General features: G+C 46.1%; 1 protein-coding gene across 7 annotated transcripts in view; it reads left to right on the top strand.

Annotated features, from left to right (window-relative positions):
• Nucleotides 1–12977, top strand: part of LOC111153323 (promyelocytic leukemia) — a 41116-nt gene that overhangs the window by 10592 nt on the left and 17547 nt on the right. For all 7 annotated transcript variants that reach the window (XM_022512271.1, XM_022512273.1, XM_022512272.1 and 4 more), the window contains 2 exons: nt 9903–10483; nt 12010–12080. In XM_022512271.1, the coding sequence (XP_022367979.1) occupies nt 9903–10483; nt 12010–12080 (652 nt within the window). The remainder of the gene's footprint in view (nt 1–9902; nt 10484–12009; nt 12081–12977) is intronic.

Here is a 12977-nt window from a genome sequence, read left to right as displayed (position 1 = left end):
TACACGCCGTTGCCTGTAGAATTTTATAGACTGCTGCATTGTCTTCCAGCATTCCATGTTCATGAGGAAAGGACTGAGCCAAATTTATTTGCTTTTTCTGTCTTGATACCTAAAGATATGTTTTCTTGAAGTTTATTAATTTAACCAAACTGTCTTGGTGTTGAGCACTTTGTATCAGATTATTCTGAAACCTGGCAGGCTCCTTCAATCTAAAAATTCTATTTATTTCAGAGGGCCTAGGTGGCTCAGTCAGTTAAGCATCTGACTCTTCATTACAGTTCAAGTCATGATATTGGGGTGGAGAGATCAAGCCCCACGTCAGGCTCCAAATCAGCATGGAATCTGCCTGGGATTCTTTCTCTCTGCTTGTGCATCTTGCTTTCACTCCCTGTCTCTCTCTCTCTCTCTCTCTCTCAAATAAATAAATAAACAAAATCTTAGAGACTAAAATAATAATAATAATAATTAAAGTCTCTTTATGTCAGTGAAATTTTCTTACTCCTCTTTTTTCCTCTTCCTTTTCCTCCTCATTTACCTCTATCACCATTATGGTATTACAATCATTAATTTATTATTTCCAGGTTTTCCCAATTCATAATCTTAACAGTATTACTACAGCTTGGGGGAAACTGATTTATTTCATGATCATTGAATGAGTAATGACGATCAGAACCACAGTATACATTCAGAGTTACATAAAATCATTTTGTACGCATTGTGATAAAAGTACTTGAGACTATCAAAATTGTTTCCTCTATGTAAGGAGTTACTGTCTGTTTTCTATTTTACCAGATTCTGTTAACATTTAATGATTAACTCTGGTCTTTGAATTTTGTAACATATTCCTGCTTTGGCTTCTTTTGCCGTTTGGATTTGTTCTGCCAAAGCTGTTAGAGTTGGAGAAGAATTTCAAGATCGGTGTGGCTCCGTAGAAGAGCTGCCTTTTTATACCATATGCCATCTAACTAATAACAGGTATTAAGTTAGTGTTAACTTAATCATCAAATAATGTTTTTCTCATTCATGGCTTTAATTAATCGATTGTTTTAGCTGTTTCCATCTCTTTTGCCATCTCCTTTACTGAAACTAGATCAGATATAAAGATGTATTTATTTATTTGTGAGAGAGAGAGAGAGAGCACTCATGAGAGAGTGTGTGCGTGCAGGGGGAGGGGCAGAAGGATGAGTGGAAGAAGGATGAGTGGAAGAATGAGTGGAAGAAGCAGACTCTCCACTGAGCACAGAGCCCAATGGCAGGGCTAGACCTCACTATCCTGAGACCTTGATCTGAGCAGAAACCAAACATCGGGTGCCCAACTGACTGAGCCACCTGGGCACCCCAGATTAGATCAGATTTAAATAGTTTGATGACCACTGTACTCATCTGTGTGATAAACCTTGTCTTGCTGTCTTGCAACATTTCTGGGCACGTAAATTCCTATTTCATCAAAGTTCGCTAGTATTCAATACTGTATAATTGTAGTGTGTTGTTATAAAACTCAGTGAATTCCCCCAAGTTATCTCACAGTGTTCCAAAAATTGAATCTCCTTTATTAACACATAACTCATAAGATGCTTTAAAAATGTCTTGTGCTTGATACTGTCTTGACTGTACTTCTGAGTGTGTGATGGTCCTCACATTGTAGAAATACCGTGTTGGTGGCACTGGGAAAGGTTGACTGGAGAGACCAGAGGCACAGAGGCCTTAGAGGACAGCGCCGAAGTAGATAAGTTGCGACTGAGGCAAGAACAAAGGTGGTAGCAATGGGAACTGATGGGACAAATTTAGGAACCAGGATTCTACCTTTATATCCTAGCACCAAGCCTGCATACAGTTGGTGCTTAATTATTTATTTATTTATTTATTTATTTTAGGTAAATGAAAGGAATCAATAAGAATTAATGATGAGTTATTAAAGTGGGGAGGGGGCGGGGACATTCCCCTTGGTCTTTGGCTTGAGTGGCCTTTCAGTGGCAGTGCCATTCTCTGGATAAGTAGGGCAGTGATGTGGCCTCTCAGAACGCTGTCCACCATGGATATGCCAGCCCTCTGACTTGGGAGCAGGGATGGCCTAGAAACCAGTGGGGAAGGAAAAGCACAAACTTCTTCTTCGTCATTCTTGGGTGTGGGGTTGGTGTAAGACCATAGTGGAAAACAGGCAAGGCTTTCTCCTCTCTCTTTTCCTTGCTCCTTCTTTTCTATCATCTTCCTCTCTGAGCCCTCAGGTTCTCCCATCTCTGCCACCACCTTCTCAACCAGTGAAGGGTTGGAGGAGGGGAGGTGACCAGGAATAATGCTTTCACTGTCAGTATCCCAGGTTCTGCAATTACCTAGTTCCTCTCCCGGCTTCAGAAATCTTTCCTTAACTCTGTTCCCCAGCAGAGTGCAGGAAACCCGTCTGATTAAATGAGTTCCTACTCCTGTGTAAATAACTGATGGGTCCCTTTACTTGCCCTCCAGCTGACCACTTGAGTCTGCAAAGGAGGCTGCTCCTTTTGCTAACACCACCCAAGGGAAAGCTCCCCACCACTCTTGTGGAGGGAGGGTGGTTGAGGAGAGAGTTTTCTGGTTGCCATTCTGCAAAGCCGGGCCCCGCCCTGGAGTCCTGCTCTGGGGCCAGCTCTCCTCTACAGCTCCCATTTTCACAGGATTTTTACCTCCTGCATTTCTGAGCTACCCTGTTTCCTAGAACAGCAGAAGTGGCATGCCGCTCTGGTCTCTGGTGGGAGGTGTGGCTGCACTGGGGTGGTCTGACCACAGTGGGAAGGGGACAGCCCAAAGACCACACTCAGTGCGATGTTTCCTTACTGTTCAGGGTTAAGAGCTTCACACACCCATAGAAGGGCTAGGCCTGTCATGTGTACGGGGGTAGTTGATGCCTCCCCTTCTTTCATGGTTCCAGAATATCCAATGTGGACCTGGCCACTATTCAGGTGAGTTCACATACAGAAGCCCATCTTCGTCCTTGCAACAGTCCATGAGAGGTGTTCTTATCTATCCCCATTTTATAGATGGGGAAGTTCAGACTCTAGAGAAAGTCATTTACTCAAGGCCTTGTCACTAGGAGCAGAACAGCTCAGATTCGGGCCCATGGCTGTCCACTTCCAGAACCATACCCTTCCTCCTGTCACATGGCCTTTGGCACAGCAGTTTATGGGGAGACTGAGAACCCAGGAAACATGTTGAGGCTTTTATTAAAATACCAACAACATAGTCAATTCACCAAATGATCATAAACGGATAAGCAAAACAATCCATCTCAGGGAGGAAGAGGAAGAACTTTGTAATTCCTAGATGGAACGTTTTTTTGAGGTCTCCATTGCCTCCCATTTGAAGTCTGAACTCCTTCACTTCAAAGCGATTATGGAAATTTTGGGGAGATCTAAATGGATCAAAAGGTGGGGAGGGAGAAAGAGAAAGAAGTCACTAGCACCCACCGATATACACTCTTTCCTCTCCTTGCGATCTCTATAATCATCTAAAACAAAACGAACAGCACGTAGCATTCGGTAACTTGTTTTTCTCATGGTAGGAAGCTGTGAATGTCTTTCCAGAAAATACGTAGTTTTGAATTTTCAGTAGTTGCATCTGTTGATTGTGGGATTTCTCCCATTTCTTCAGTGGTTATAAGGTCTTCACCATCATAAGTAAATAGTCAACTATCGTATCCCTGGTGTCACGGTTCACATTTAACTCTGTGACCCATCAGAAATGTGTTGTAGTGTGATGTGTGAAGCAAGCTCTAACTTGCCTTTTGCCCCCTGGTGGCCAGTTTTCTCCAGGCCGGTTGTTGAATGAAATTGTTTAATGTCCATTAGTGTGGATGCTTTCTGTTCCATAAACTGTCACAGTCTTATCGATGCCAGATTTTATGTGGTCTGTTCTGCTGAGCTTTATCTTTCCTGAGGCTAGCATGACATATTTTTTTTTAAGTTTTATGTATTTATTTGAGAGAGAGAGAGAGAGAGAGCGAGAGCATGTGCTTTGAGGGGAGGAGCAGAGGGAGAGAGAGAATCTTAAGCAGGCTCCATGCCCAGTACAGAGCCCGCCATGGGGCTCGATCTCACGACCCTGAGATCATGACCTGAGCCAAAACCAAGAGTTGGATGTTTAACCAACTGAGCCACCCAGGTTCCCCACACATTCTCTTTTAAAAACAGTCATTCTGGGACGCCTGGGTGGCTCAGTGGGTTAAGCCACTGCCTTCGGCTCAGATCGTGATCCTGGGGTCCTGGGATCGAGTCCCGCATCGGGCTCCTTGCTCGGCAGGGAGCCTGCTTCCTCCTCTCTCTCTGCCTGCCTCTCTGCCTGCTTGTGTGTACTCTCTCTCTCTGACAAATAAATAACATCTTTAAAAAAAAAAAAAAAAACAGTCATTCTGTCTTGTGTTATCTGGCAGAGAAAATTTCCCTTCTTGACTCTGATTTCCCCAAATTTTCATAACTATCCTATCCTATTTTCCCATCTTGTGAAATTTAGAATCAGTTGGTGAAGTTTCAAATTCTCATCTGTAATTTGATTCAAATTGCCTTAAACCTTTATATTAACTTGAGAATTGTTAATCTTAATATTCAGCCTCTCCAATTGGGACCTTGGGTACATCTCTCTGTTTTTGTTTTTGTTGTTGTTGTTTTAAAGATTTTATTTATTTATTTGACAGAGAGATCACAAGTAGGCGAGGGGGTGAGAGGAAGCAGGATCCCTGCTGAGCAGAGACCCCCCCCCCCAAATGCGGGGCTCGAACCCAGGACTCTGAGATCATGACCTGAGCCGAAGGCAGAGGCTTAGGCACCCCACATCTTTCTGTTTTTTAGACTTTTCTCTCTCAGTGGAGTTTTGTCCTCTTTCCCATATGTATATTCTTTGTTAGATTATGTCTACATTTTTTTTAAGCACTTAAAAATTGCTGTTTGTGAAAGAGAAATTTCTTCCATATTTCTCTTTGTTCGTACTGCTGGGATAGGATTAAGCAATTTTCTACTCTTCATTCTGGTGTATTCTGGCCACCTTCTGGAGCAACTTCATGTTAATTCTATGCTATTTTTAGTTCATTCTTTTGAGAGCAAATAACTGTCATTTTGCTTTAGAGCTAGTCTTCTCTATGTCTGTGGTAAGTTTGGGCTTTTGTCATGGAGCTCCTGGTGGGCACGTGCCAGCCTCCCCTGCCTTCCACATCCAGGCACACCGTTGGTGCTCCATGAGTGTTCCTTGAGGAAGAGCAAAGGAACCCTAGGCCAAGGAACTCGGTCCTGGTCCCAGGTGAGAGCCCCTTGATGGCTCACTCCTCTTTATGGTCCACACCTCAGTCTTCTCAGAAGGCTGGGGGCTTTCAGACCCAGGGGCCCTGCTGTAGGGCAGCCACCCCATAGGGATGCTTCCAGCCAGTTAGGGAGCGGTGGCCACTTTCCCTAGGGACACCCCATTCAGGACAGATGGGCTCAGGAATAGGGCCCAGCGGAGACTGGTCAACCCAGAAGGTCTTGCTCTCCCACCAGCCAGGCTACCCTAGGTGTACCCCTCCCAGGCTTGGAACACTCTTTCTAAGGAAGGGGCTACCTTCAGACTCAGCCCCTCCCATGTGTCCAAAGCCAGAAAAGTGACTGCAGATTTTACTTAGTTCTTCCTATATTTCTACATGCTATATAGTTGCCCATGTTGATTAGTATTCTGTTGTTTCATTTAAAAAATAGGTGACACATTCACAAGGTTCTAAAATGAAAGCAATTACAGGATTTCATTAAAACAAAAAAACATATTTTAGTGTAATCTCTACCCCCGACGTAGAGCTCAAAACTCACAACCCTGAGACCAAGAGTCACACACTCAACGGACCGAGTCAGCCAGGTGCCCCAAACATGATACCAATTTAAAAGACTTGGCAGTGAAGTGTCTCACTCCACCTCTCCCCCATCCCATCCATATCACTTTTATTAACTTGTGTGTCCTTCTAAGATGTTTTTATTCAGATACAACCAAATGTAAATGTATTTTTACTTTTCTTCATTCTTACCCAATAGGTGGCATCCTATTTATTTTATTTCTTTCTTTTTTTTTTTTTAAAGATTTTATTTATTTATTTGTCAGAGAGAGAGAGTCGGAGAGAGAGCAAGCACAGGCAGACAGAATGGCAGGCAGAGGCAGAGGGAGAAGCAGGCTCTCTGATGAGCAAGCAGCACGATGAGGGACTCGATCCCAAGACGCTGGGATCATGACCTGAGCCGAAGGCAGCTGCTTAACCAACTGAGCCACCCAGGCGTCCCATTTTATTTATTTCTTTTTAAAAGATTACTTACTTATTTATTTCTTAGAAAGAGAGAGAGAGAACATGAACAGGGGGAGGGGCAGAGAGAGAGGGAGCTGCAGACTCCCCTCTCCCCAATTCAGGGCTCAATCCTGGGACCCTGAGATCGTGACCTGACCCAAAGGCAGACTTAATAGACTGAGCCACCCAGGCACCCCAATTTTATTTAAAATATGCATTATAATAATAATAATAAATATTGAGCACTCATTATATGCTAGTCACTAGTCTAATCATATTATATATATATATATATATATATATATATATATATATATATATATATACTCATTTAATCTTTCTATTGCTCCTATTATTATCTGCATTTTGCCATGGAGATTTTTTCATATAAAGAGCTTCCTGGATTTCTTACAGCAGCACAGCATTCCACTGTATGGAATACAATCCTAATTTATGAAAGTCATTGCCTACCCTTGTTTCTGTTCTTTGCTCTTACATACTGTGTTGCATTGTACAGATGCTACTTTGTAAATTAGAGATAGAGCTACAGAATAGACGCGTAGGAGAGGGATTGCTGGGTCAGAGGATAAATATGTTCGTGATTTTGATGGCTGTTGCCAAGCTGCCCTCTGCAATTATTTCTTTTCAGAATCGCTCAGCATTTCTTGTTAATAGTATCTTGGTGAGTATTAATAGTTCAGTCAATTACAGTCATCACAGCCTTTGTTGAGAACATTTATGTAGCACCTCTCTCATTTGATCGTCTTTGGCACTCCCGTATGAGCTGGGGATTATCCCTGTTTTACAGATAAGAAAACCGAGGTGCATAGAGGTTAAGTGACTTGCCCAGGGCACAGAGCCCAGGTCAGATCCATGTTTGCCTGGCTCTTTTCTCTGCTTCAGCTGCCACTTAACCCCAGTCCCTGGCCCTGCCTCATGGTAATGGGTATCTGTCACTTACACTAGATTTCCCCAGGCTGGCAGATCTGAATGCCCCCGACCTAGCTGCAGCCCGCATGCTTCCCTCACACTCAGGGCTCTCCAAGAAACCTCTGCTGGCCTGGAATAAGTGTCTTGTGTTTGATCAAGAGGTTCAGGCTCGAGGCCCTGCCTTCTTCTGATCTGGGGAGGCTGGGAGCCGGCAAAGCTGAGGACTGGTTACTGGTGGCAGTTTTTGGAGTCTGGCTGGCCAACAGGACAAGCTTATCTCAGTAACTAAGGCCAGAGTGGCTCCAGCTAAAATCCTTTCTCCTGGCTTCAAGTGGGCTGACTATCACTGCTAATGAGAATAAATCACAGCAAATTTTCTGAGGAAGTGATCAACAATATTTTCCTGGGAACGTTTGAAGAGGGGGCGTTGCGGTGTGTCAGACCAGGGACTTGAGCCAGACTGCCTGGGGTGTTATATTAGTTTCCTATTGCTGCTGTAACAAATTAGCACACATATAGGAGCTTCACACATTACAGGTTTGTTACTACATACCTCTGGAGGTCAGAAGTCTGAATGGGTCTCATGGAGATAAAATCGAGGGTCACATTCCTTCTGGAGGCTCTTGGGGCCAGTCTGTTTTCTTGCCTTTTCCAGCTTCTAGGTGCTGCCTGCTTTCCTTGGCTCATGGCCCCCTTGCATATTCAAAACCAGCAGGTAGCATCAAAAGAGACCTCTGCTTCCGTGATCACATCTTCTTCCTCACACCTGCCTGCCTCCCCCTTTTTCCTTATAATCACCCTTGTGATTACATTGGTCCACCCAGATAATCCAGGATAATCTTCCTATCCTGGATCCTTAACTTAATCACATGGACTAAGTCCTTATCATTATATAAGGTAACATACTCAGGTTCTGGGAATTAGTACATTATTCTGCCTACCACACTTTGCCTTGGGACTCTATCACTGATGAATTGTGTGACCTTGGACAAGTTATTGTACCTCTTGTTCAGTGTCCTCATCCTTAAAATGAGTATATAATAATTCCTACTCTGTAGGAGCATTAGGAAGATTAAAAGGGTTGATATTTCTCAAATGCTTATAATAGTGTCTGACACATAGTAAATGCTATGGAAGTGTCTGTTAGCTAAACTCTATTAAATAAATAAAAATATGCACACTCTTTGATTTAGCATTCCTATTATTTGTAACCTATTTCATAGAAACAAGCATCCATGAGTTAGGCCACATAAAGCATTGTCTGTATTGGCAAAAAGAAACAAAAAATGTGCAAATAGGAGATCATTGGGGGTGCCTGGGTGGCTCAGTCAGGTAAGTGTCTGCCTTGGCCTCAGGTCACGAGTCCAGAGTTGGAGAATTGAGCCTGCATTGGCCTCCCTGCTCAGTGGAGAGTCTGCTTCTCTCTCTGCCCCTCACCCCGCTCGTGCTCACTCTTTCTCAAAAATAAGTAAAATCTTCAAAAATAAAAAATAAAATAAAAAACAAATGGGAAATCCCTGGAATGTCCATTAACAGGAGAATGACTGATCAGTTGTGATACATACGGAATTTAAAGGAGCTACTAAAGAGAATACATAGGGGCGCCTGGGTGGCTCAGTTGGTTAAGCATCTGCCTTCAGCTCAGGTGGTGATCCCAGGGTCCTGGGATTGAGCCCCACATCGGGCTTTTTCCACAGGAAGGGGCTTGCTCCCCCGCCCCACCTCTGCTAGCCTCTCTGCCCACTTGTGATCTCTCTCTCTCTGTCAAGTAAATAAATAAAATCTATTAAAAAAGAGAATATATGTAAGAATACAGTAAGATCTATATTTATTACACCTCCAGGAATGCCTGAAAAAAGTTAAATTAGAGAAGGAAATTGCAAAGTCATTACTCCTGATCTCATTCACAGCATGATCTTGTTTTTGTTTTGAGGAACAAGCATCAACCCACCAAAATTCTTGTAGATCCTTGAGCCAATTTTTTTAACCTCTGAATGTCTAGGTTTCTTCATTTGTGTAATGAGGATAAGGATAATTCTCCCCATGGAAACTCTACCGAGCCTTACATGGGATGAAATGTATCGAGTCCTTAAAATCCTGCAAGCAGCTGCATTGTCTGGCTATTTACGTAAAGTGGTTTGTGAAGAGTTGTGGAAGGATGCACCCAGATGCTCATCTGGTTGCCTCAGAAGAAAGGAAAAGATATTCAGAAGTGGTGTGAAAAGATGATTAACTTTTTGTGTCTGTGCCTTGTTTCACAGACGAAGGCTAGCTGTTGTTGCTTTAGTAACTTTTTTATGTTCTAATGTTTTATTGGTAATTTAGAGGCTAGCACCATAACCACAAACTGAGGGGCGCCTAGGTGGTTCAGTCGGTTAAGTCTGCTTTCAGCTCAGGTCATAATCCCAGAGTCCTGGGATGGAACCCCCATGGGGCTCCCCGCCCAGCGAGGAGCCTTGCTTCTCCCTCTCCCTCCCTGCTTGTGCTCACTCTCTCTCTCTCTCTCTCTCAAATCAATAAATAAAATCTTAAAAACAACACACCCACACAAACACACACTGAATCGGGAAGACCACGAACCTAGAAACCTACCATGATTCAAAGTTTTGTAATTTTTGAAGAGGTGTTTAATTACGGAAGTTTAAGGGGGGGGTGGTGGTGGAGGGAGAACAGGAGAGCCCAAAACTAAGCCGGCCTTGTGTATTCGCAGCATCTACTGCCGGGGCTGCTCCAAGCCACTGTGCTGCTCGTGCGCGCTCCTGGATAACATCCACAGCGAGCTCAAGTGTGACATCAGCACCGAGATCCAGCAGCGGCAGGAGGAGCTGGACGCCATGGCGCAGGCGCTGCAGGAGCAGGACCGCGCTTTCGGGGAGGCGCAGGCGCGCATGCGCTCGGCTGTCAGCCAGCTGGACCGCGCGCGCGCAGACACGGAAGAGCTGATCCACACACGCGTGCGCCAACTAGTGTCGCACGTGCTGGCCCAGGAGCAAGCGCTGCTGGAGGGCGTGAGCGCGCAGTACCAGCGCAGCTACGAGGAGATCGCCGGCCAGCTGGGCCACCTGGAAGCTGTGCTGCAGCGCATCCGTTTGGGAGGTTCGCTGGTGCAGAGGATGAAACGTTACGCCTCCGACCAGGAGGTGCTGGACCTTCATGGCTTCCTGCGGGAAGCGCTCGGCCGCCTGCGCCAGGAGGAGCCCCAGAACCTGCAGACCTCTGTGCGCACCGACAGCTTCGACGAATTCAAAGTGCGCCTGCAGGAACTCGTCTCCTGCATCACTCAGGGGACAGGTAAGCACCCGAGCCACCGCGTGACCAGCCCCTTTACCACTTAAGAGCTTCTGCTTTGCTCTTCCTCCCTGGGGGAGAGGGGCAGGAAAAGGTCATTTACATGTGACAGGAAAGGAAACTGGTTTTTTTGGGTTTTGTTTTATTAAGTCTAGGGTTTGCTCACATTGTAGATTCTAGAGTGCAGGATAAGGAAGAGAGTAGGCCCTGACATGGAGTCTGCAGCCTCCCGGGGGGGTGGTGTATTTTACTAATTTGCAAGACCCTTTGGATTAGCTGTGATCTTGTGACCCTCGGAGAAGTTAAGAAAATACAAAGCAGAGAACCAGACCCACTAGCATTTTAGCCCCAAAGAGTAACCACTCTAGGAAGTTCGCTTAAGCCCTCTGTCTAGCAACAGAGAAGTCAACTGGAACGTGAGGTTAGAGCAGAAGGGGGTTGAGGAAACCTCCTGGAGTGGTTTGGATGTTTACCTAAAACCATGCTTTGGCTCAGTGGAGAAGATACTTTGCCTCCAGCATGGCCAGTCATCTGGACCAGCTGCCCACCTTTGTGGGCCCTGCCTGGTATTGGGCACTTGGGAAGTAGACAGCAGACCAGTTGCTGACCTCTAGAGCTGTCCAGCCCAACCAGGGCACAGATGGGAGCACATCACACAGCTGGAGAACAAGGTAGTGCTCAGCTCTGCGGGCCAAATGCTGGAGTTGTAGCAGCTCTGTGTGAGCTGGTAACGTCAGGGGGGTCTTTCAAGAGACACTAGGGAGAGGGGTGCCCAAAAGGGCCTCCAGAGTGAAGAAGCTTTAAAAGCTCTTTGACAAAACCTCCCAACTGAACTCTGAGCTCTAGATAGACAAACTGGTGTGAGGATGCCCTTTCCGGCAAAGGGGTGAGTAGCAATGGAATCTGAAGGCTTCCGGGCAAGGGCCAGTGATCAGGGATCCCTCACTCACTGCTACCCTCAGAGCTGAGGGAAGTGGTCTTGTAAAAGTATAATCCTAGAGTGCACATGGACTTGTGCGTTCTCCGCCTAGGCAGTGAATGTTACTCTGGACACAGGAAGTGACACCAACAGATTTAAACAGCTTGTCTTCCATATTGTAACTAGGCAGTGGAGGGGCAAGGAGCTCTTTTCTAAAGCGTGAAAAATTTAGATTAGATGTAATAGAAATCAGGCTGTAGATCACAAGAGTATCGTGAAGCTCTCACTGTATGCAGGGAAGTCAGTGAGCAATGATAACCTTAGGATTGTTCACACTTTGCCTTGGTGGTGGCCAGGAGATAGACAGAGGGTGCCCCTGGGGTTTGTACTCTACTGCCCACCCCCCGGCTGGGTTCATGCTCCCTGCAGTCAGGGAGCTGTCCTTCCAAATGACAGCCCCTCCGTGGAGCTCCCCCAGTGCCATGAGAGGCCCTGAAGCATGAGTTTCTAGGAAAACAAGAAGGGATGTTTCCTTGGTCACTGTCCCATCCAAGATGCCTCTCACCAGGGATGTCCCTGACCTGCCTGTAACCTTTTCTGTGTTCTCCAGATGCAACTCTACCCCGGCGAGCCAGCCCAGAGGCTGCCAACCCTCCCAGGGACTCTCTTGACATTGACCTGGTGAGATGGGTTGAGGTGTGAAGGGGAGGCAGTAGGGTCCAGCAGGGCAGTCAGGTTCCCCTCTGGCAGGAGGGAAACTGAGTCTTGTTGTCCCTATGTCTGCAGGCAGTAGAAGAGGGAGAGTGCCCAAGAGGAATAGTGAGTGGCTGGACTGGAGCTTTTGGTGGGAGGGAATATAGGAAGGGACGGCAAACTGACTGGTTCTGGGCTCCTAAATGCACTTGAGGGGTTCGGGAAGGGGTGGACAGGAGGTCAAGAATGTGGTCACTGGTGGGTGGCTCTGACAGATGTGGTAAATGACCTCTCCCTTACTCTGTACCCCATCCCAGACATGTGAGCCTTTTCCTGGAATCACCATAGGGCCCTTCCCTCCTCTTCCCCCACACGTGGTTCTTGGAGAGGAGAACAGGGCCTGGAGTCAGACCTCAGTCCCAGCACCTGGGGTTTCACTGGTGTGATTTGAGGACCAGCATAGATGCAAGACCATAATTTCTCAGGATTGGGTGGTGTCCATGCCCCCTCTAATGATGGCATTCCCTCTGCAGCACCCTTGACCTGTGGCTGTCCACACACACACACCTCCATGAACAGGAAGCTCACTAGTTCTTTCTCTCTTTTTTTTTTTTTTAAGATTTTATTTATTTATTTGACAGACAGAGATCACAAGTAGGCAGAGAGGCAGGCAGAGAGAGAGGAAGGAGCAGGCTCCCTGCCGAGCAAAGAGCCTGATGCGGGGCTCGATCCCAGGACCCCGGGACCACGACCCGAGCCAAAGGCAGAGGCTTTAACCCACTGAGCCACCCAGGTGCCCCGAGCTCACTAGTTCTTGAGGCAGCCACTCCCATCTCTGGACTGCTCTTAGATTGCTTGCCAGGGTGAAACTGCAGTGGCACTCTT

This window comes from Enhydra lutris, unplaced genomic scaffold (assembly GCF_002288905.1).
Source record: "Enhydra lutris kenyoni isolate GAN:26980312 unplaced genomic scaffold, ASM228890v2 scaffoldscaffold31, whole genome shotgun sequence".
NCBI classification, from domain to species: Eukaryota; Metazoa; Chordata; class Mammalia; order Carnivora; family Mustelidae; genus Enhydra; species Enhydra lutris.
This window is presented reverse-complemented; position numbering and strand designations above follow the sequence as displayed.